The sequence below is a fragment of the Nannospalax galili genome, unplaced genomic scaffold (genome assembly GCF_000622305.1).
Source record: "Nannospalax galili isolate Female #2095 unplaced genomic scaffold, S.galili_v1.0 scaffold45, whole genome shotgun sequence".
NCBI classification, from domain to species: domain Eukaryota; kingdom Metazoa; phylum Chordata; class Mammalia; order Rodentia; family Spalacidae; genus Nannospalax; species Nannospalax galili.
In genome coordinates this window covers 3,980,474-4,002,725 of record NW_008355775.1, presented here as the reverse complement: position 1 = coordinate 4,002,725, position 22,252 = coordinate 3,980,474, and the positions used below count along the sequence as shown (strand labels likewise).

The following is a 22,252-nucleotide window of genomic DNA, read 5'->3' as shown; positions in this document are numbered from 1 at the left end:
AGAGACTCACCTTCAGCAGGTGCCTTGGTTCCAACATTATTCAACTTTACAGTGCTCTCTTTCTCTCCAAACTACCTACTGCATTTCTTTCTGTTCCATTTGCTCCTTTGCTGTAGATCTGCATAATATTCACCATTAATAGTCACACCACCAGTTCTATCTTAGGCTGGATCAATACTCCTCCCCCATAGAAATTAGTCCATTACTTTTCAACTTAGCCTCAGCAAGCTCTTAGGCTGTGGCCAGACTTTTTGCCAAAATATCCCAGTTGCTGTTCCTTCTGGAACTACATTGTTCTTGGCACTACTTTCTTCGAGGCTCTGCATATTCCACATTCCTCCAAAACCCCACATAGTCAGGTTCTTCACAGCCAACAGCCCACTCTCTGGTGCTAACTTCTGTACTAGTTACTTTTCTGTTGTTATGATAGAAACACTGAGCAGAGCAACTTTAGAAGGAAAAGTTTATTTAGCTTACAGTCCCAGAAGAATCAAGAGTCCATCATGGTGGAGAGGCCTGGTGGCAAGAGGTGGCTAGAACAGGAAGTGGATCACTCATATCCTAAACCAGGCACAGGAAGCAAAAAGGGACTGGAAATTGAGCAAGGCTTAAGAATTCTCAAAGCCTGACCCTAGTGATATGCTTCTTCTGGCATTCTTCTGCCACCTCCTAATGATACCAAACAGTGCCACCAACTGGGGACAAAAATGCTCAAATACTTGGGAGTCTATGGGGGGAGGGCACTTTCATTGAAACTACCATACCTATTATTATTTTGTTTACAGAATATAAAAATATATCATTTAAAAATATATCCTACCTATGAATAGATAACATTCATTTTTGATACTACAGTCTCTTAGTCATGAACACAAAAATTAGACACTAATTCTTAACAATCAAGCTTATCACTTTACTTGAATATTTGAAAATATTTAAAACATTTCTTAACAGATTTTAACCATTTACAGTTTCCTAAATAATGGACTACTATATTCTATTAATATTTACAAAACATCTATTAATTGTTAATCCATAAGAATTTAATTCTCTGGTTTCAAAGAATTCACTATAATAATTTGATTTTGTTGTCATCACAGTGAAGCAGGATTGTATTTTTGCTCTACATTTGATTTAGGGTCAATAAGCAATTTTCTATTCCCACAAAAGTACTAAAATTAAAATCACAGTATTTCCTTTTTGTGAAAATTTTAGCAATATATATTGATAGCTTTCATAATTTAGAATTAAATTGAAAAAAAAAAACAATTCTATACTAAGTATAACAGAAAAATCAGGCCAATATTAACACCAAATAAAAGCATATGCTTTTATTTGGTGTTAATATTGGCCTAATTATGATTCTAATATATGCCTTTATTAGCATATATTAGAATATGCTAATAAAGATGTGCAAATATAGAGAAAATCAAATTCAATATACTTTATAAGTTACTATTATTTTGAATCAAATATCTGATATGGCCAATTTTTGTATGTGTATTTTTTTTTCTTTTGTGGTACAGAGGATCAAACCCAGAGTTTTGTGTGTGCCAGGCAAGTGTTCCATCACTGGTGTATATTAATAGCAGGGTTTTGTTTTTAATAACATTCCATAATAGTAATTTTATAAATCAGATGAGCTTGGTAACTCAGTATAAAAATAACAGGGCTAAACTAGTTTTTCTTCAGTCATGTGGCAATTTATGTGTTCTATAGTGAAATATCTAATTTGATAAGATAAATTTCTAATTATTAAATTTTCCACCAATATTTCTGATCTTATTCTCCATTCTCTATGAAATCAACAGGAATGCATATTTCATAAGCTGTGACATAGCAAAGAGGAAGAGGAAGCACATTCAGATTTACATGGGGAGCATCCTATATTTTCTGCCACCACTTCCCAAAGATGAACCACAGCACTGCCTGGAAATACATTAAAATGGCCATGCATGTTATTTTTCTAAAGTTAATTACTCTAACTAGTTTCAATGTTTTTTATTTTAAAGTAAAACATAAACATAGAAAGCTATACAAAGTATATTTGTGGCATTATGAAATATTATAAACATGTTGGCACTATATATAGATGCTAAATATTTAAATTTCTATGTTTTAAATACAAATCCAAGATTAAGCTTTCACTTTCTCATAGTAAGTGTGTGGGGATGATTTTTGATGGAAACAATTGATTAATACTGCATCCCAAATTGTTTGACAAATGATGAAGTGAGAAAAATCTATATTCTAACAGACAAAAGAAAAAAAAAAAGTTCTTACTCTCTACTCATTTACCATTTGTGGATCTCTGTGTTAACTACCATCTGCTGCCATCATAATCTTCTCTAATGAGAATTGGGACATACAATAATTATGGGCATAACAATAAGTCATTACGAGTTAGTTTAATATTATGTGTGTTTAGCAAAATGACAGTAGTAGGTTGTACCCTATGGCCTGTGACCTGAATAACTGCAAGCCATAAATGAGACACCTATATTACACTCTCTCTTCCAAAGGCTCAGGAAGCATTGTAGAATAGGGGTTGGAAAGGTTGTAAGAGCCAGAGATGGAAGATGAATACAAGGAATTGTGTTGCCTGGATTACACCAGATAGTTACACATATGAACCCACAGCACTTATGACAGCATGCATGAGACCTGTGCAAACCCAAGCAGACAGGGTCCCAGGATGGATGATGGAGGTGGACAGGAAGCTCCAGCCCTAGTTGAGGATCTATTAGCAACTGGGAAAGTGATAGATGATGGGAGAGGGAGTCAGTCTTCCCTAATGGTGTGCTGCCAGGTAGGTTGACCAGACTCTAAGGGTAGATACATACCCAGGAGAACTTGGTAAACAAAGATTAGACTGGAGAAGCCTTTAGGCTGGAGCGCTCAGTTGGCAGAAGTAGGTGGATATCTGTGAGTTCAAGGCCAGCCTAGTCTACACAGTGAGTTCTAGGCCAGCTGGGGCTATAGGGAGACCCTGTCTCAAAAATACAAAACAAAGAAAAAAAGAAAAAGAAAAATAATATTAGTGGACATGAAGTTGGGGGGTAGGGGTAATAAGGTGGGGATGGGTTGGAGAGGGAATTGAATATGATCAAAATAAATTATATGATCAAAAAAATTATATAATTTTTTAAAAAGTGAAAGCTAAAACCATCTCTAAAACACTAATTTAAAAAACAGTTATTTAAAACTACAGTGGGCCTAGAGAGATGCTCAGTGGTTAAGAACACTTGCTGTTCTTTCAGATGACCTGGATTCAGGTCCCAATCCACATCATGTAGCTCACAACTGCCTTTATCTCCAGTTCTAGGGGATCTGATGCAGTTTTTCTGACCTCCACAGTAACTTGGCATATGCTTCACAGATAGATGCAGGAGTGAACACATATACATAAAAATAAATAAAGAAAATTAAGGAAAAAATGAAGAAGGACAAGCTTTGGTAAAAATTTGGAGATAAAAGAACTCCATATATCATGTATTCCATAGATGGGAATGTAAATTAGTACAATCACTACTGAAAACAATACAGAGGTCCCTTTAAAAACTTAAATTGAGGGGGAGGAAGATGGCTCAGTCAGTAATTGCTTGCCATGAAAGCATGAGACCTGAGTTCAGATTCCCAGAACTAATGTAAAAAGCCAAACATGCTGTACATCTGTAATCCTATCATGGGGGATGAAGACAGACAGACCCTTGGAGCTCACTTCCCAGTCAGCCTAGCTGAGTCACTGAGTTTCAGGTTCAATGAGGGACCCTTTCTATAAAAATAAGGTGGAGAGTGTCTGAAGAAGACACTTGACATTGACTTATGGCTAACACATTCACATATACATATGCTGTACTCACAGAGAACACATACAAATATATACATCTCAAATACACAAAGAAATAATTTTTGTAAAATACACCATTAAATCCTGCCATATCTATTTCTAGGTATATGTCCAAGAAAACGAGTCTCCAAGAATATCTGCACCTTCAGGTTCACTGTGGCACTATTCGTAATGGTCAAGATGCAGAATCAACCTAAGTGCCTACTAATGGATGAATAGGTGAAGAAAATGTAATGCCTATACACAATCTAAACAGCTTGCCTTAAAAAGGATGAAATTCCTGTGGAAGGCATTTAAATGAAATAAGCCACTTATGAAAAACAAATACACATATCAGTTATTTGAGGAATACAAGAAATTCCTGTCAGGATGCAGAATGGCGGTTACCAAGGATTGAAGGGAGGAGAAATAACATGTTGGTCAAAGGGTAGAAAGTTTCAGCTATGTAACATATAGAAGGTCTGGAGGACTACTGTACAACATAAGGCATAATTAACAATACTGTATTATATACATAAAATCTGCTGGGTATATCTTGTATTAAATATTATTTACTGCAGTAGAAAGAAAGGGGAGGGACTAAAATTTTTGGAGGTAATAAGTAACTTTGTGTCATTGATTGTGATGGTTTAAATGGGCATACTTATCTCCAAAACATCAAGTTCTATGTGTTACATATCTATAGCTTTTTGTATGTCGATAATGACACAATAAAATGGTTAAAATAAAATATAGGGGGCTTAAGATATGGTTCAATGGTTAAGAACACTGGCTGCTCTTGCAGAGGACCTGGGTTTAGTTCACAGCACCCCATGGTGGCTGACAACCACCTGTAACTCCAGTTCCAGGGGATCTGATGCCCTCTTTTGGTCTCCCTAGGCAATGCATGCACATGGTGCACTTACATGCAGGCAGGCAAAACTTTCACACTAAAATGAAAATACACTTAAAAAATAAAATATAGAGTGGTTCAAAATTATGTTTGTTCAGTTTATAGACTTCTTTCAGTGAGTACCCATTCAAAAAACAAAGATATCTTTCATGAGAAATGCTAAAAATCTTATGCGTATATTATGGTTGCCAGAAAAATACACTGATACCTTCAAATTCATACTTCAGTTTGCTAATATTTTTGTCATCCAATAAGGAGAGAAATCAGAATTTACCAAAAGCTGAAAAATAATGTTTTAAAGAACTCTCCTGAATACACTATCAATATTTACTATATATTTGTAAATTACATAAACTATATAAACAATTATAAAAGTATGCCTGATTGAAATATCAAAAGATTGTCACTTTAACATTTCATTTTTAAAAAAGTTTATTTACTATGACTAGCAATAGTCAGATATATAGAGATTAGAAACACATGTGCATCTTAGTGTCAATTGTATTAAAATGAATATTTCTGTGTGAAACTCTATTTTAATAATGAAATGGAGATCTTTTTTTAAGTTTAAAACCTCATTTAATTTTATGTCTTATAGGGTTTATACTGAGTACAATATTGTATAACTGTATTAATTCAACTGTAAACCTAAAAATTTGCAGTCAATTTTGAAAGAGATGCATCTTAGCTCTGGAAATTGTTATTGAATATGTCAATGCTGTTGTAATGAAATGATTCTTCTAATTATATGGTTATTAAATAAATAATAAAAAAGGTTATTTACCTTTTATGCTTCTATTAATCATTTTGTCTCAATCATATAAATAGGTACACACTAATGATAAAATAAGACTAATTTTAAGCATATCACAATTTACAAGTGCAATTGGATTTATTTAATAGAATGGATCTATTGAAAAAATATTCCTCAGAATACTTCCTTGAGAACATCCAGAAAAATCAGCAGGTGAATATAGTATCACTATAGAAACGACTGCATAATATACTCTACTTCAAAAACATCACATTTTAGAATGTTAGTAAAATCCTATCACTTGCCCTATCTTCCCAACTTTGTTTCCCAAGTCCTTTAAACCTCTCTTCATACATTAGACATAAACTTTGTTGATCAATTTCAGAAATTGCCAACTATTAAGAGTTCAAGAAATCCTCAAGAAAATCTCCATAAAAGTGGGCCGCAGAAAATAAATGAAGGGGCAGGCCAGTGGCACAATTGATACTATATCTAACTATAGAAAATAAATTTCTAAAAAACATGAAAAGCATAAGCACCCTGAAAGTCCAGGACGAGTGCAAAGATGATGAAAGCAATTATAATAATGTGAGGCACCAGCTTTATCTACTAGTAATTTCTAAAAAAACATCTCCAATGAATTCAATATTCCCCATAAGGTCTCATGGTGAAGAGTATGGTTAATTTTTCTACACAATAAGATTCTGGTAAAGTATTTACATAATTAATTTCTTTTTTAAAAGATTTATTTTATTTTTTATTTATGTGTATGTGTGTGATATAGTATATGACATATGTGTGCAAGTGCCCATGATGGCCAGCTGCACTGGATTCCCTGGAGCTGGAGTTAGAGGCAGTTGTTAGCCACCCTATGTGGTTGTTGCGAACCAAACTAGGGTCTCTGCAAGAGCAACAAGCACTCTAAACTGCTGAGCAATCTCTCCTGACCCAATTAGTTTAAGTTGTAGATTGTGAGATATTATAGCTTCTTTAATAGTAGAGATCTAGGGGCCAGAGAGATGGCTCAGCAGTTACATGTACATACTCCTCGTGCAGAGATTCCAAGTTTAGTTCCCAGGACCCATGTCAGATAGCTCATAATTCCCTGTATTGTAACTCCATCTCCAAGGGGACTAATGCCTCTGGGCTGCACAGGCACTTGCACTCACATGCATGCATGCATACACATACACACACACACACAATCATAGACTTAATTAAAAATTGAAATAAATCTTAAAATAGTAGATCACTGGCCCTTTCTAGTGCCATCCAGTTTTAAAAATCAGTAGGCATTTTATGAGCAACTTTTTGCTAGTATATGTCTCTCTTGCTGTAAGGTCTAGGTGAGATGGAGAACCCAACTCTAACCAGATTCCTTGGGCTCTTCATGGTTGGGACTTTTTTTTAAAAAAAACTTCTGTCATTACCCAAGAGTAAAAAGTCAAAACAAATCTATTCAGATAAATATTTTGTCCTGGGTCCTGCTTGATCTGCCTGTTTTCTCCCTTTTTCTTTTGTGTAGGTAGCAGTACTTTCCCTTTCCTTGTCCCCAAGAGCTACTGTTTAGTATATATCAAATTTATGTAAGCATCAGAAGATTGAGTTACACATCATAAGATAGTACACAGGCCTTGCCAAGGGCCGAAGATTTTCACTTATCAAATCTGCATCCTCTTTCCTAGTACTACTTTAACAGTTAACATTCTTCTGAGCAATCTCTTACTTTAAGATGGAATTAGTTGCTTTAGAAGAAAAGACATTTTTCTCTTTTGAGGCCCAGCTCTGGTTTTCAGAGATTTTTGCATAGAATCATGCCCCCGACTACCAAAGAGACATGTATCCCTCTGGTTAGTTTTAGGTATGTGGCATCAGGTATTTCCTCATGCTTCAAACCCCACTCTACTTTCAGAAGAGGAAGACATATTTTCCTTCACCCCAAATTCAATCCATATTTCTTTTCTGGTCAGCTTCACAACCAGTGTTTTCCCAGACTCTTCTTAGTACCATCCGACATGCAATCTTTCCCTGAAGAAACTGTACTTCTTGATATAATCAGCTTTCTAAAATCAGATTTGTACTTCTTCTAAAACATACTTAAGGCAAGCACAATTTATATCCTTACTTTAATAATTTTTTAAACAAATCACATTTTATTTTGCCTGGAATCTTTAGATCTCCTTGCTGATATTTTTTTAAAAGAGATAAAATTTACTTGAAGAACTACATTCAGTGGATGTGGTTTTTAGTCTTATACAACAAAAAGTTGCAAAAAGAGAGGAACTGAAATAGACTGAATTTTTTTATTTGGTATTTTTTTAGTCTTACATACAAAAGAAGAGCTCAGCATTTATAGCAATCATGATAAATTTATTTGGAAAATGAAGAATTACTACTTTGCTTATATAAATCTGAAATTTCAGGGGCTAGGAATGTAGCAGCCCTGGGTCAATCTCCAGCAATTCCCTCATCTGAAAAAAAGTTGATTCAAACAGACTGTGATTACAAAATTATGTCACATTATTGCATAAATTTGAAAATTTACAAGTCACATGTGCTTAATGATAATACCTTTTGCAGGTTTGAGTTATGTCTGCTCTATTCTAAGTTTCAACAAGCCTCAAATACGCTTTTTATTACCGTTTTAAATTATGAGTCTTTTTTCAAGGTCAAAGGAATATCCACTTCTTAAGTATCAAAGCAAAAGGTTAAATGGCCCAATATATTTTTCAAGAGCAATAACTAAAACTGAAATTGACAATGTAACTGTTTTAGAAGTGCATGTTTTCTTACATAATCATGGAAGGCTTTTGCTTCACTTGAGTGTTCACACGTTTCCCGTCTCTCTGGAGCTGCACAGTAGAGATCCCAAAATACACTGAAAAAGTAATTATGGTAACATTAAGAAAATCATATATATGATAATATGAGAAACCACAATTCAAAACACATAAGATGTATACTCTTTATACAAAACCCTTCTTCGTCAGGACAGGTATTTCTCTGGAAGGTTTAAATGTAGGCAGGGCTCTAAACGCCAAAATTGCATTTCATTTAGCCATCTTTCCAAAATGCTAGACATTTTTATAAAAGAATAAATTAATTTTAAAACAAAATATTTTTGTTTGGCACCAAGGATTAAACTCTTGTAAAGAAGCTGCTAAAAACCTTCATTCTTCTACTTGATGGTGTATGTGACTTACACTTAGCTGAAATAATACTTCCCTCAACTTTCCCATGAAGAATAGAAATAAAAATATTCTAATTTAAAGGCTGGAGAGATATAGCTCAGGGTTAAGAGCACTAGCTGCTCTTGCAGAGGACCATGTTTCATATCCCAGCACCCATATGGTGGATAAAATCATTAACTCCAGTTCCAGGGAATCTGACACCCTCATCTCATCTCTGTGGGCATTGCATGACAAAAGTGCACTTACATACAGGCAGGCAATACACTCACGCATATAAAATAAAAATAATTTTAAAATCCCAACTTAATCATTAATAAAGAGATGCATTAATTTTTTCAAGACAATTGTATTGTTTAGTTCACAAGTCAATACCATAACCATCACAGTATATTACATTGGTTTAATCAGTATATTTTCTTAAAATCTCTTCTGCAGTTACTAAAATAGGTAAATAATTTTGAAAATAATCCATTGTAATTACTTTAGTTCCCCTTTCTATTAAAAATGTGTGTGTCCATATATATAAGAGATTTTAAATTAAGGTAAGCAAATGTCAAAAGGAGTGATTATGAAAAAGGCAACTACAGACTGCTAAGAAGTAGAAGGTTCCCTAAATCAATCGGTCAAGAGCACAGTTGTGAGAGTAGGATGCCAGGAGCCAGCCCCCCTGACTCCAAGTTCAAGAGTCCTGGAGCAAGTTATTTTAATTGATCACGAACAATTTCCTCCTCCATAAGGTTTGATTTTTGAAAATAAATTATATAGTACAAACACAGTATCTGCCATATAGGATAGTATTAAGTGAGATTCAAACTGTAATTAGGTTGTTAGCAGAGTGTGTTTGTGATGGCACAATGAACTTTGACCTTTGAAGCCTCAGTCTGGTTCTCTCTCCTCAAGAAGAAACCATTCCTTGGGCCTGGCAGCAAAGTTCATAAATAATTCAATAAGATTACCTTTGTAGATGAAAAAGATGAATGATTTTTGAGCACTGTCATAGTTCCACTAGTATCTGATTTACTCTAAGTTTCCCTTTTTTGTCTTTTTTTGTAATTTTGAGACAGGGTCTCCCTGTAGCCCCAGCTGGCCTGAAACTTGCTATGTAGACCAGGCTAGCTTCAATCTCACAGAGATTCACCAGCCTCTGCCTCCTGAGCACTGGGTCTAAAGGCATGTGCTACCACATCCAGCTTTGTTTCTTTTTTTATCAAGTGGAAAGAAAATTTATTTCTTTCCTTCTCACTAAATTCTACAATAAGCAAGAAATACACAGAAAATAATAAAGACAAAACTAAGTGAATTTCAATATTTTGAGAAGAGTGAAAGCTGTTAAAATTATATTTTGCTTTCCTACAGCCTTGCCGAGGTAAAAGGAATAAAATCCATAGCTCTTCAAGCTCATGGCTAGAGATGGATCAGGTGTGTTGTGAAGAACGGTACTGCAACTACTGTTTTTCATGGTCTTAAAGAAATGTAAAATCCTCAAGCCAAAAACTGTTTAATGTTTAAATTGTGTTTAATTATATAGAATACTACATACATTGTGGCAAACAACTGAATGTGTTGGTTTTTTGTTGTTGTTGTTGTTCCCTAGTTTACTTCATTTTACTAGCAAGTACCATAGACCTCTCCTGAAAATTATTCTGTAACTTTATGTTTTGTTTTATTTTTCCATTTTTTGAGATAAGATCTCATACAGCCTAGACTGGCCTCAAAATTTTTATGTAGCCAAGGATGACCTTGAACTCCTAATCCTCCTGCCTTCACCTCCCAAGTGCTGAGATTACAGCCATGTGCCACTCCACCAAACTTGACATATTACATTTAAAAGACTAGATTACACAATGAACTAGAGAAAATATTTATTGTTTATACTGAATATACTCTAGATGTTACTAAGCATTAGAAATTTTAATTTATATAAAAATTATTTATCTTAGAATATTACCACTATTTTACTTCTATCTTTGTGTGCCCTAACAAATTTAGTGGTAGTTCAAAAGTTTATAAGATCAAGTTTTGAGATAATCAACAACTTAATAAAACATACAGTAAGTTTGTGTTGCTTCTGAAAAATAAGATCTCTTCTAATAAATGTAAGAAATGCATTTTTTCAAAATATTTGCTTGCCCTACAACAACAACAATTTAGCAAGCTTTGTTCTGGGTGCCATCTTGTAGTACTTCATATAAGCAAAAATTATTTTTAAAATTTTTATTTATTATTTTTATTTTATGTATGTGAGTGTATTGCCTGTATGTATGTAAGTGTACCTGTATCAGCAATGTCCTTGAAGTTCAGGAGAGAGTATCAGATCCCCTGGAACTGGAGTCATGGATGGTTGCTAGCTGCCAAAGTGGGTGCTGAAATTTGAACCTGGGTCCTCTGTGAGAGCAGTCAGTGCTCTTAAACACTGAGCCATCTCTCCATTCCCATTAGTAAAAATTCTTAGCATGCATTCATTTTCTATTCTTATTAAGTCAAAGATCATACAGCTAAAGAGGCCACCAAAAGATATGAGATAATATGGTAAAGAAAATCATAAACTTTTATAGGAACATATCATTCTAAAAAACTTTATTCATTAGATGCATTTCAAAATTGTCTACAATAATCTAAGATATACATTATAAAACTTCAAAAATAAAAATTATGAACCAAGTAGGGACAAATTTAGTGCTAGAATATCCATGTTTTAACAAAGGCTTCATCTATTTTATAACTACAGGTTCTAAGCTCTAAAAATTACAGGTGTGGAAGATACTTCAAAATTTTAGCCTTTTTATAAGGTTCAATCATGTTTTCTCCAGTAGTATGAATCAGACAACATTGTGACTGTCATTCTAATATTTGATAAAAATTGACTACATGAAACAATCATACCAAAAAAGCTGCAATAAGCCCAAAGTACATTAGCCAACCTTCTGTAAATAATGTAACTTGACTGTGTGAAATAAACCATTTAACTTTTATAGTTGTATTTTATAATTTAAAAAATATGGATATTAAAACCAGAAAATCTCCACTGAGCCTTTCATGAACTGAGAAATAATTTTAAAAATATTTTTCTACTAATATTTCAGACTGTATCTGGATTATATATGTCACATATTGCCCAATGAGAAGAGACATAGTATCCATTCTACATGTTTTTGAATATTAATGATGAACTAAAATTGCATAATTATTAAATTTCTTAAATATACAGGTTATATTTCATAAATCATTAAAAATTCACAAATAATATGGAGATATGCATATGGATCATATTATGATAATGTGATAATTAACATAAGAAAAAAATGAATTGATCCCCCAGAGATAGAATTGGGATCTTGAGTAGGAAGATTCATAGAATGCTTGGTTTGTCTTTCACTGAAGGGATTTATGGATATACTTTAGTAAGCTACTCTGATGATCCACTCTACCTATTCCTTGATTTTCAAGAGCTCAAATAACAAAAGAATCTACACACTCTCTCTATAGCCTGAGATGCTGGTGACATAGGAGCTTCTCAATTTCTCTACTCCCCAGATCTATTTAATTGAAAGTAAAGTATTATCCTTGAAAAACAGTAGAGTCATTGTGACAATTAATACTTTAAATTTAAATAGTGTGATTATTCCTAAGGAACAAGTGAAAAGTTTGAATTCTATAAATGAAGAAAAAAGTTAAGCACAGAGAAGTAAAGTTTACAAAGTATTAAAATACTTGGTTTTGTATGACATTATTAAAGTCTTCCCTGTATAAATCAAGGAAACCATAGTTAATTCCCAAGTTTATGGTTCTCACAAAAACAGTTTTCCTTTCTATTTCTGAGGACATGACTCAAAAGTGACTTAGCTAGCTTAATATATCAAGGGAACACAGAAAGCAAAATGGTTATCAGAAGACTATAAAGGTAAGTAAATGAGCTCGATTATATCCCAGAAGATGAACATAATTATACAGCCTTAATTCTACTCGCTGTATGCTGAACTGTCCAAAAACAGACATTAAAACAAAAGACAAAACAAATAAGCAAAAACTCTCTATGGAAAAAATTTTCTTTTCCAAGGAAAAGAACCATGTTCAAAGTTCAAATATTAATAGTGAAGGAAGTCATTTTTCTTTGAGTAGTCCAAAAATATTTAAATAACTGTCAGTTGCTCATATTCCCTGTGACAGTTCATATATGGGATTTCTCCCAAAGGCTCACATGATAAGCTTAACCAGCTTGGTACTATTGGATGGGGGGAGTGTGTGCAGGGCCAGCTAGGGGTCTTCCTACAATTGGAAGCTTGTCCTTGAAGGGGATATATGGACTCCAGACCCTGCTCTTTTTCCTCCTTCTTTTGTGGCCAAACCTTTAGGTGAACTGATTACTCTGTATATGCTCCCACTGTGATGATCTGCTTTTAGTCCAAAACAACCGAGCCAGTATGTCACAGGCTAAAGCCTAAAAATTGTAAGCCAAAGTAGTATTATCGTTCTCTTTGTAAGCTGATTGTTTCAGAAATTTGTTACAGTAACAGAAAGCAAACTAACACACTCTCTATTGAAAACTATTCATTCACAAGACCAAGAATGGTTTTACATAAAAATAAACCTACTCTTCACCTTATACCTTCTTATATGTGTACTTTTACTATTTTTTGGTATTACTTAATAGTTTTTAAAGTTCAAGTACTAAATTTTGTTAACTTTTACAAAATTCTTACAATGCTCCCAATAAATTCAAAATTTAAGTGTAAAAAATATTTCTCACCTATTGAGTTTTGTTGAATTCAACCATTATACAGTAAATAAACATCATATATTTATCATTTGATCTTCTTAATTATTATTCTCATTTTATAGATGAGGGAACTGAACCTTGGAAAAAGTAAATAATTTTCCTAAGGTCAAAAGTTACTTGGTGAGAGAGATAGCTTGGCTTTTTAGTTATTGCACTATTTGCTTCTGTTGGTATAGTAGTAAGAGGTAGCATTTCAAGCCTCCTTATTCTGGGCAGGTTTACACAGCTCTAGCTACATAAGCAAAATTGCTGTTTTTTTTTTTTTTTTTTTTTTGGTATGGCAGGTAAGACAGCATGAGTGGCTACACCATCTTTGATCCTCATATTCTAACTCATTTCCTGAGAATTGTGTCGCAACCACATCCTTACCTTCCTCATAGCTAGTGATCTAAGAATGCCTCAATGTAGATAGAACTCAGAAGAAGAGATTTCTCTAAGACCATTTTTATATACCATTTTTATATACATTTGATATATTACAAGGAAAGTCTTAATAATAATAGTAAGCCATCAAATCAGCTTTGTGACCAAGAATTATTAACCCTTGGGCTGGAGAGATGGCTCAATGGTTAAAAGTTCATAATGCTCTTACAGAGAACCTAAATTTGGTTCCCAACACCATGTAGGGTAAGGTAAGTAGTTCATAACCTCCTGTAATCCAGTTCCAGAGGGATATCTGAGGTCTCTGAGGCACCCACACTCATGTATACATACCCATCCCAAACATGCATATTCAATTAAAATAATAATAAAATGAATAAAGTTTTTTTTCCTAAAAAAAGAATTATTAATGCTTTGGAATGAGCTCTGATTACACATCAAAAAACTAGGGCAGAGAAGTGAGCATGGAGAGGGATAACCAACACTAAAGACTTTTAGAAAAAGCAATATGGAACCTACCACTAAAGAAGCTTCTTAATGTATATATACATATACATTATAAAATGATTAAAAGGAGCTACCTTATAAGAGGAAGACATTGCCCATACTAGACAAAAGAGGCTTGCAAAGTAAAATCCAATGCCAGAAATATACTCCCTCTTTCAAAGCTGTTGACCAGGCTGAAGACACGACATACATAGAACTATATGACAAACGAGAAGAAATAAACCTGGTGCTGACTTCAAAACCTCATCTCTACTGTCTAGCATTTATAACGTTGGAAGATGCTCTGCAAGCTACCTGAAGAGAAAATTTAACATGAACCTTTCGAAGCTGTGAATCCTGCAAGCTATAAGAACTGTCCTGGCAAGGTATGTCCACTGGAGCAATAGTGGCATGAATATTACAGGAGTAACCAACTACTTTCTAATTGGATTTAAGGTCTGCTTCATAGAATGGAGCCCACACTTGACATTGGTATCAGGCCTAAGAACCTGAGGCTAGACAGTCCACAGGCCATGGGAGAAAGCCTAATATAAATATTCTGTTAAACAGATATAGTATTAAACTGATGTCTAATGACTTCTTGTTATTCCTATAGATTCATGCATTTCTCAATTCTTGGCATGGGAAGATTTCGTATTTAACAGATGGTGATTAACAAAGAGAACTACAACTGGCCAGTGTGCAGTTGTGTCTACAGACTGCTTATCTCTGAATGGGACACTATATCAAACTTCTTCCCAAGAATTAGGGATCAATGTAGAAGAGGGGGCAGAAAGATTGTAAGAGCCAGAAACAGACATTGACCAAAAGGAAACAAGAGTTTTCCAGACAACTGGTCAATTACTCACATGAACTCACAGCAATGGTGACAGCATGGGGACTTACTAAGTTCAAGCCAGACAAAAAAGTACCAGTACAGACATGGGAAAGTGAATAAGAAACCCTGACCCTGTCTGAGAAACTATTGGCAATGGATGGATGCTGGGCTATATTACAGAAGGCACAGAAATTTAGTGAGGACTTAGTAAGAGGGGCTTTAGATCTAAATATGATGAAAGTATATATGCAATCTGCAAATTTTAATTAGAAATTAATTTAAAAATCAAGGAACTTCAATTCTAGTTTGAACTCTGACATTAAGCAAATAGGTTTATTCCTTGATTTCTTCAAGAAAACTGTATCTATTTTACAAGGTTGATAATGTATTCAAAATGATGACATGCACAAAATTACTTTTAAAAGAAGTTTAATGTACTGAAAAAAATCATAAGAAAGTTTCATAAGGTTAGTACACTTAGGAAAGAGAGTGTCAAATTAATTGTGGAAAATTTGTCCTGTTTTCAAATTCTTTACATTTCATGGAATAGTACATGAATGTTTTATGTTTTCTCCCCATCATATTTTCCTCTATGCCATGTATTATTTCTTTCTCAGCTCAATTTTTTCTTTTTCCCTTTGGTATAATGACCTCTCTTTGTTTTGTTTTCTCTCTTGCTAGCAAGTTTCTTTCCTTCACACTGTGAACATATCCCTTCTTCTGTTCTAGATACCACTGAGGCTGTCTTACAGCGATGGTTAAGTTTAATTGAATTTAATTAAGTAATTAATGATTCAATGCCTATCCAAAGAAGACTTACAAGAAAAGTAAGAACTAGTCAGCCATCCTTTTTTATATATATATATATATATATATATTCCCAATAAACCAGCTGATGAACTCAAATACCACAGTTTCACAGTTTCCCTGCAAGTATTTGGCTAGTTTTAGCTAAATCTAATATCATTCATTAAATTCTAAAATTATTACAGTGCTAGCATATCGTAAGATTTGAGTTCCAAAGCCAGGTGAGAGAAACCAAATTCTTATGGTAATCTTACTTATTAGTTAACTTTGTCTTGAATGCTATGCATTTTAATTTTAAACTATACATTTAAAACACTAAAGTTATTTTAAAATATGGTTTATGTGGCATCAATTTTCAATTAAAATATCTGACAAGTTTTTTTGAAATAAATAATTTATTGAGAATTTTATACATGCATATAAGGTGTTTTGATCAAATCCATGCCCACTCCCTCCCCTCCAACTCCTCCCATATCCCCCCATCACTTTTTTCTGATAACTTCATGTACTCTTTCTTCTTCTTTGATTGACTTATTTATTTTTATGGGGCTTTTGGCTACTCTAACATTCCCCCCTCTGAAGAGGATGATTTTGTTCCTAACCTGACAAGAAGTTTTTAAAGGCTTACTATTTTTCAATTCAACAAATTAGAAAACATACAACCTACATATCTAAGATTTCAAAGATTTATTGTACAGGTTGTTTACTTCCTTTGTTACATTTATTCCAAGATATTTTATGAATTTTGAGGGTATTGTCAATGGAATTGTTTCCAAGATTTCTTGCTTCTTATGTTTGTTGTTGATCTACTGATTTGGGGGTGTTAATTTTATATCCTGCTAATTTGCTGACTGTATTTATCATCTCTAGGAGTTTTCAGGTAGAGTCTTTAGGATCCCTTATGTATAGAATCATATTGTCTGCAAATAAAGACACCTTGACTTCTTCCTTTCCTATTTGAATCCACTTTACTCCCTTCATTTGTCTTACTGCTGCTTTTAAGACTTCAAGTACTATATTGAACAGGAATGGAATGAGTGGACATCCTTGCCTTGTTTCTGACTCTAAGAATAATGCTTTCAGGTTTTCTCCATTTGCTATGATGTTGGCATGTGGAATACTGCCTTTATTATGTTGGGATATGTCCCTTGTATGCCTAGGTTCTCTAAAAAGTTCATGACTTATCACGAATTAGTGTTGGCTTGTGTCAAAGACCTTTTCTGCATCTAATGAGATGATAATGTAAAAAAACTGTAAGTTTGTCCTTGAGTCTGCTTATGGGGTGAATTACATTGATTGATTTACATATCGTGAACCACCCTGCATCACTAGGATGAAGTCAACTTGATCATGGTGGATAATCTTTTTTATGTGTTTTTGCACTCTGTTTGTATTTTATTGAGAATTTTTGGATCTATGCTCATCAGAAAGATTGGTTTGTAATTTTCTTTTTTTGTTGGGTCTTTGCCTGGCTTCAGTATTAGAATAATACTGACTTCATAGAAGAAATCTGGAAGTGTTCCTTCATTTTCTATTTTATGGGATAATTTGAGGAGCACTGGTATTGGTTCTTCTTTGAAGGTTTGGTAGAATTATGCACTGTGTCCATCTGGTCCTAGGCTCTAAAAACTAAAAAGTTGGGAGATTTTTTTTAATGATTCATCTCACTGTTTTTTATGGGCTTGTTTAGATTATTTATGCCATTTTTATTTAATTTTGGTAGGCTGTACATATCTAAAAAGTCATCTATTTCTTTTGAACTTCTAGTTTAGTGAAATACATATCTTTTAAGTAGATTCTTATGATTTTCTGAATTTCCATTGGGTCTGTTGTAATATTTTCTTTTTCATCTGAGTTTGTTTTTTTAAGTCTTCTCTCTTTTGGTTAATTTGACTAACAATTTGTCAGTCCTATTAATCTTTTCAAAGAACTAACTCTTCATTTCATTGATTCTTTGTATAGATTTCTTCATGTCTATTTTGTTAATTTTAGCATTGGTTTTTATTTATCTCCTTCCATCTACTCATTTTGGTGTTGTCTGTTCTGAGTTTTCCAAGGCTTTCAGGTGCATCATTTATTTATATGAGATATTTCTAATTTTTTGCTTGTAGGCATTTAATGCTATAAATTTTCCTTTTTAAGACTGCCTTCACTGTGTTCCAAAGGTTTTGGTATATTGTGCTTTCCTTTTCACTCAATTCTAGGAAATTTTTTATTTCCTTCTTGATTTCTCCCATGATCCAATTTTTCATTCTGCATGTTTCAATTTGAAAATTCAGTGACGTTAAGAAACTAATAAATGGCCATGGGTAGATGGTGGGGGAGGCTTCCTGGAAGGGTGTGGGAGACAGACTTGAGCCTAGGGTGAAAGTCTTATTGACAGCCATACAGCAGGCCTGAGGCAAAGGCCCAACTGCTGGCACCACAGGGAATGCCCTGTGACATTTTGCTCCCATTGGCAGATCATGAGACTGATGCCTAGAGCTCACCACTCCCTAATCACCACCCTTGGGTACCACACCTTTAAACTACTTACTGTACTGTGAACCACCCTTGGATACCACACCTTTAAACTACTTACTGTACTGTACACTACCCTTGGATACCCCACCTTTAAACTACCTGCCGTGCTGTGATTGGACCACTACCCCTATATAAGCTTGTGCCTTCCTGCAATAAACCAGATCTGCGTCACTGAACACAGTCTCCTCGCCAGCCCTGGGGTCCGGACTGGACGACTGATCAGGGGAACTAAGAGAGCAGGAGAGTGACCATAGCTGGAGGAGAGCAGTCACATGACGACCACAACTGGCCCCCAACATGGGGCACGAAGCTTCCTGCCCCACGGAGCTGTAGCGTGTTGTTCCTGTCTCCACTGAGCATCTTCCTGAATGGTTCCTGAGTCCCTTTGGGTACATCTTGCAGGATGTGACCTCCGGTATGGGGAATAGTCATCCAGCTGCTGCCAGCACCTGCGCTGCTGCACTGGTTTCTCTCCTCAGGAGTAGGCAAGTTAGGGTAACAGAAAAGGATGTAACTAAGGTTTTAGATGAAGTACTAGCTCATGCCCCCTGGTTTACAGATACTTATTGCTGGGATCCTGAACAATGGGCTTCCATTTTATTCTTGGCCCAGTGTAGAGAAGTCAGGGAGGAACGCCCACAGTCTGGGCTATTCTACCCCGTTGTGACAGCCATTCTGGCCTCCCTTCAGGGGGTTTCCCCCAAAGCTCCTAAACAGGACAATCCCCTATTTAAGGAGATAGATGAGCAAATACAACAACAGGATGCTGGGGACGGCCTGTCCCAAGCATTTCCAGTTAAAACAAAACTAATGGATTCTTTTTCTGATAAAACTATGACTGTTAATGATGCTATAAAAAATAAGGAATTGGAGTTTGAGAGCTCCCTTGATGGAAAACAGGAAGTTAGGGCAGCCTCTACTCCACCATTACAGGGCGGTGGCTACCCTCTGCCATCTTGTATTAGCTTTGATGGAAAACAGGAAGTTAGGGAAGCCTCTGCTCTGCCATTATGGGGCAATGGCTTCCACCATCTTGCACTAGCTTTAAGGAAGTTCCCCTCCAGTCAGGGACAACAGAACCCTAATGTCTGGAATCCATATTCTCATGATACCTTAAGGAAGCTGCATAAGGCAGCAATTGAGGATGGCATTCGCTCCCCCTGGTTTGGTCAGTTATTAGATACAATTAGTCATTCGGCCAATACCCCCTATGATTGGCAGAATATCACCCGTGCCTGCTTACAGGGAGGCGATTTCCTTTTATGGAAAGCTGCTTACCAAGATGAATGTGAACAATAGGCAGAGCACAATAGAAACGCCAATGTCCAAAACATTGGAATTGATGCTCTAATAGGACGCGGCAATTTTGAGAGCCCCCAAGCTCAAGCACAGGGACCTCCCCACTACTTTGAACAAGTATGGCTTTGCACACTGCGTGCTTTTCGAAGTATGCCGACTCACGGTGATTCCAAACTAACCAAATTGATACAAAAACGAGGCAAGTCTTTCTCTGATTTTGTTGAGAGATGCCAACAAAGTATAAAAAGAAAGATCAGTCATCAGGGAGCTGCCGATGCCTTGCTCAAGGACCTTGTATATGAAGGCTGCTCTACAGAGTGTCGCCTTGCCATAGGACCCGTTAGACACAAGGATGTCTCTGATTGGATTCTGGCCTGCCGAGATGTGGGGACTGCTCGGGCCCATGCACCAGCCCTTGCTGAGGCACTGGCTGCTCATCAGCCTCAGGCCGAGCTGGCAAAAGACAAATGTTGGGCCTGCGGGGGACAGGGCCATTGGTCAGGTACCTGTCCTTATAAGATTATGAAAGAGGCCAAAAGGAGCCCGGTTCCCTCTTCAAAATTCCCAAGATGCCACAAAGGCTTTCATTGGGCAAGAGAATGTAGGTCTAAGGTGGATGCAGATGGTAAACCCATACAAAAGGTGCCTTTAAACGGGCAACGGGGTGCTTCTCAAAGAGAGGAAGTATGGAAACACACCCCCCACATCCAGTGGATGATGCCTATTGATTTGCATAAGCCTAGGATGTAACTCTCCCTAGATGGCCATAAGTTTAAAGGCCTAATTGATACAGGGGCTGATATTACTGTAATCAGACAGGAAGAAGCCTTGTCTCATTGGCACCATGAGCCTGGACCCCCTATACAAGGTGTGGGGGCTTACAAAATACTTTACAGGTCCAACGTCCCGTGGTCTGGACTGACCCAGACGGCAATACAGGAGCTATTAAACTGCTCCTAGCTGCAGGGCTTCCCCATAACCTGTGGGGGAGAGATATCCTCTGCAATATCGAGGTTGTTCTAACTACCAATGATAAAGAGAGGGGAAATATGACAATAGAAGAAAGAAGAAAGCAAAAACTATCAAGCGATTGAAGATTAAACTCAAGAAAGCACAAGAGAGCCAGAAGGAGATGAAGCTGCTGCTCAACATGTACCGCTCTGCCCCAAAGGAACAGGGAGACAAAGTGCAGTTAATGGCAGCTGAGAAGAAGTCTAAGGCAGAGTTGGAAGATCTCAGACAAAGACTCAAGGATCTGGAGGATAAGGATAAGAAAGAGAACAAGAAAATGGCTGATGAGGATGCCCTGAGGAAGATCCGGGCTGTGGAGGAGTAGATCGAGTACCTGCAAAGAAGCTGGCCATGGCCAAGCAGGAGGAAGAAGCTCTCCTCTTTGAGATGGATGTCACAGGCCAGGCCTTTGAAGACATGCAAAAGCAGAATATCCACTTAATGCAGCAGTTGTGGGAGAAGGATGATGCAAATTTCAAGCTCATGTCAGAGCAGATCAAGTCCAATCAGATCCATAAATTGCTTAAAGAGGAAAAGGAGGAGTTAGCAGACCAAGTTTTGACTCTGAAGACTCAGGTGGATGCCCAGTTACAAGTAGTGAGGAAACTGGAAGAGAAGGAGCACCTTCTTCAGAGTAACATTGGCACAGGAGAGAAGGAGCTGGGCCTCAGGACCCAAGCCCTGGAGATAAATAAGCACAAGGCAATGGAGGCGGCCCAACTTGCAGACGACCTCAAAGCGCAACTGGAGATGGCACAGAAAAAGCTCCATGATTTTCAGGATGAGATCGTGAAGAACAGTGTCACCAAGGAAAAGGATTTGTTCAGAGCCCAGGAGCACATCTCTAGACTTTGAAGGAAGCTGGAGACCACCAAGAAGTCAGACGATGTGCCAAAGTGTGATGAGATTCTGATGGAAGAGATAAAGGACTACAAGTCATGACGGACCTGTCCCTGCTGTAATATGTGAAAAAAGGATGCAGTGCTTACCAAGCGTTTTCATGTATTCTGCTTCGAGTGTGTGAAGACGCGCTATGACACTTGCCAGTGGAAGTGCCCCAAGTGTAATGCTGCTTTTGGTGCCAATGATTTCCATCGCATCTACATTGGCTGATGCAAGTCAAGAGAGACACGCTGGCTAGACAAGCACTTAATCATTAACCACCAGCCTCTGCCTCTTCTCTCCTTGACTCTCTTATGGATCTTGCCCAGACTCTCCTCTGCAGTAGCTAGGCAGCTTTAGGGAAAAGGACCCTGCTATAAGGATCCCAATTTTGTTATACAATGAGCTCTATTTGTATTAAACTTTCTAAAATTTGACTCCAATGGCCTCCCACCAGCAATAAAGCATTGGGGGGGGGCGTTCACTCAGCCCACTCCTGCTCCCATGATGAGATGGAAGGACTCTCTCACAAGTGAATGGAAAGGTCCGCATCTATTATTA

The 22,252-nt window shown here is 36.2% G+C and overlaps 1 protein-coding gene across 7 annotated transcripts in view; it reads right to left on the bottom strand.

Moving 5' to 3' along the window:
- Positions 1–22,252, bottom strand: part of Ssbp2 (single stranded DNA binding protein 2) — a 393,489-nt gene that overhangs the window by 180,205 nt on the left and 191,032 nt on the right. For 6 of the 7 annotated variants that reach the window (XM_008853302.3, XM_008853304.2, XM_008853303.3 and 3 more), the window contains exon 4: positions 8,290–8,374. The exons of the other annotated variant lie outside the window; for it this stretch is intronic. In XM_008853302.3, coding sequence (XP_008851524.1) covers positions 8,290–8,374 — 85 coding nt within the window. The remainder of the gene's footprint in view (positions 1–8,289; positions 8,375–22,252) is intronic. 7 annotated transcript variants of the gene reach the window in all.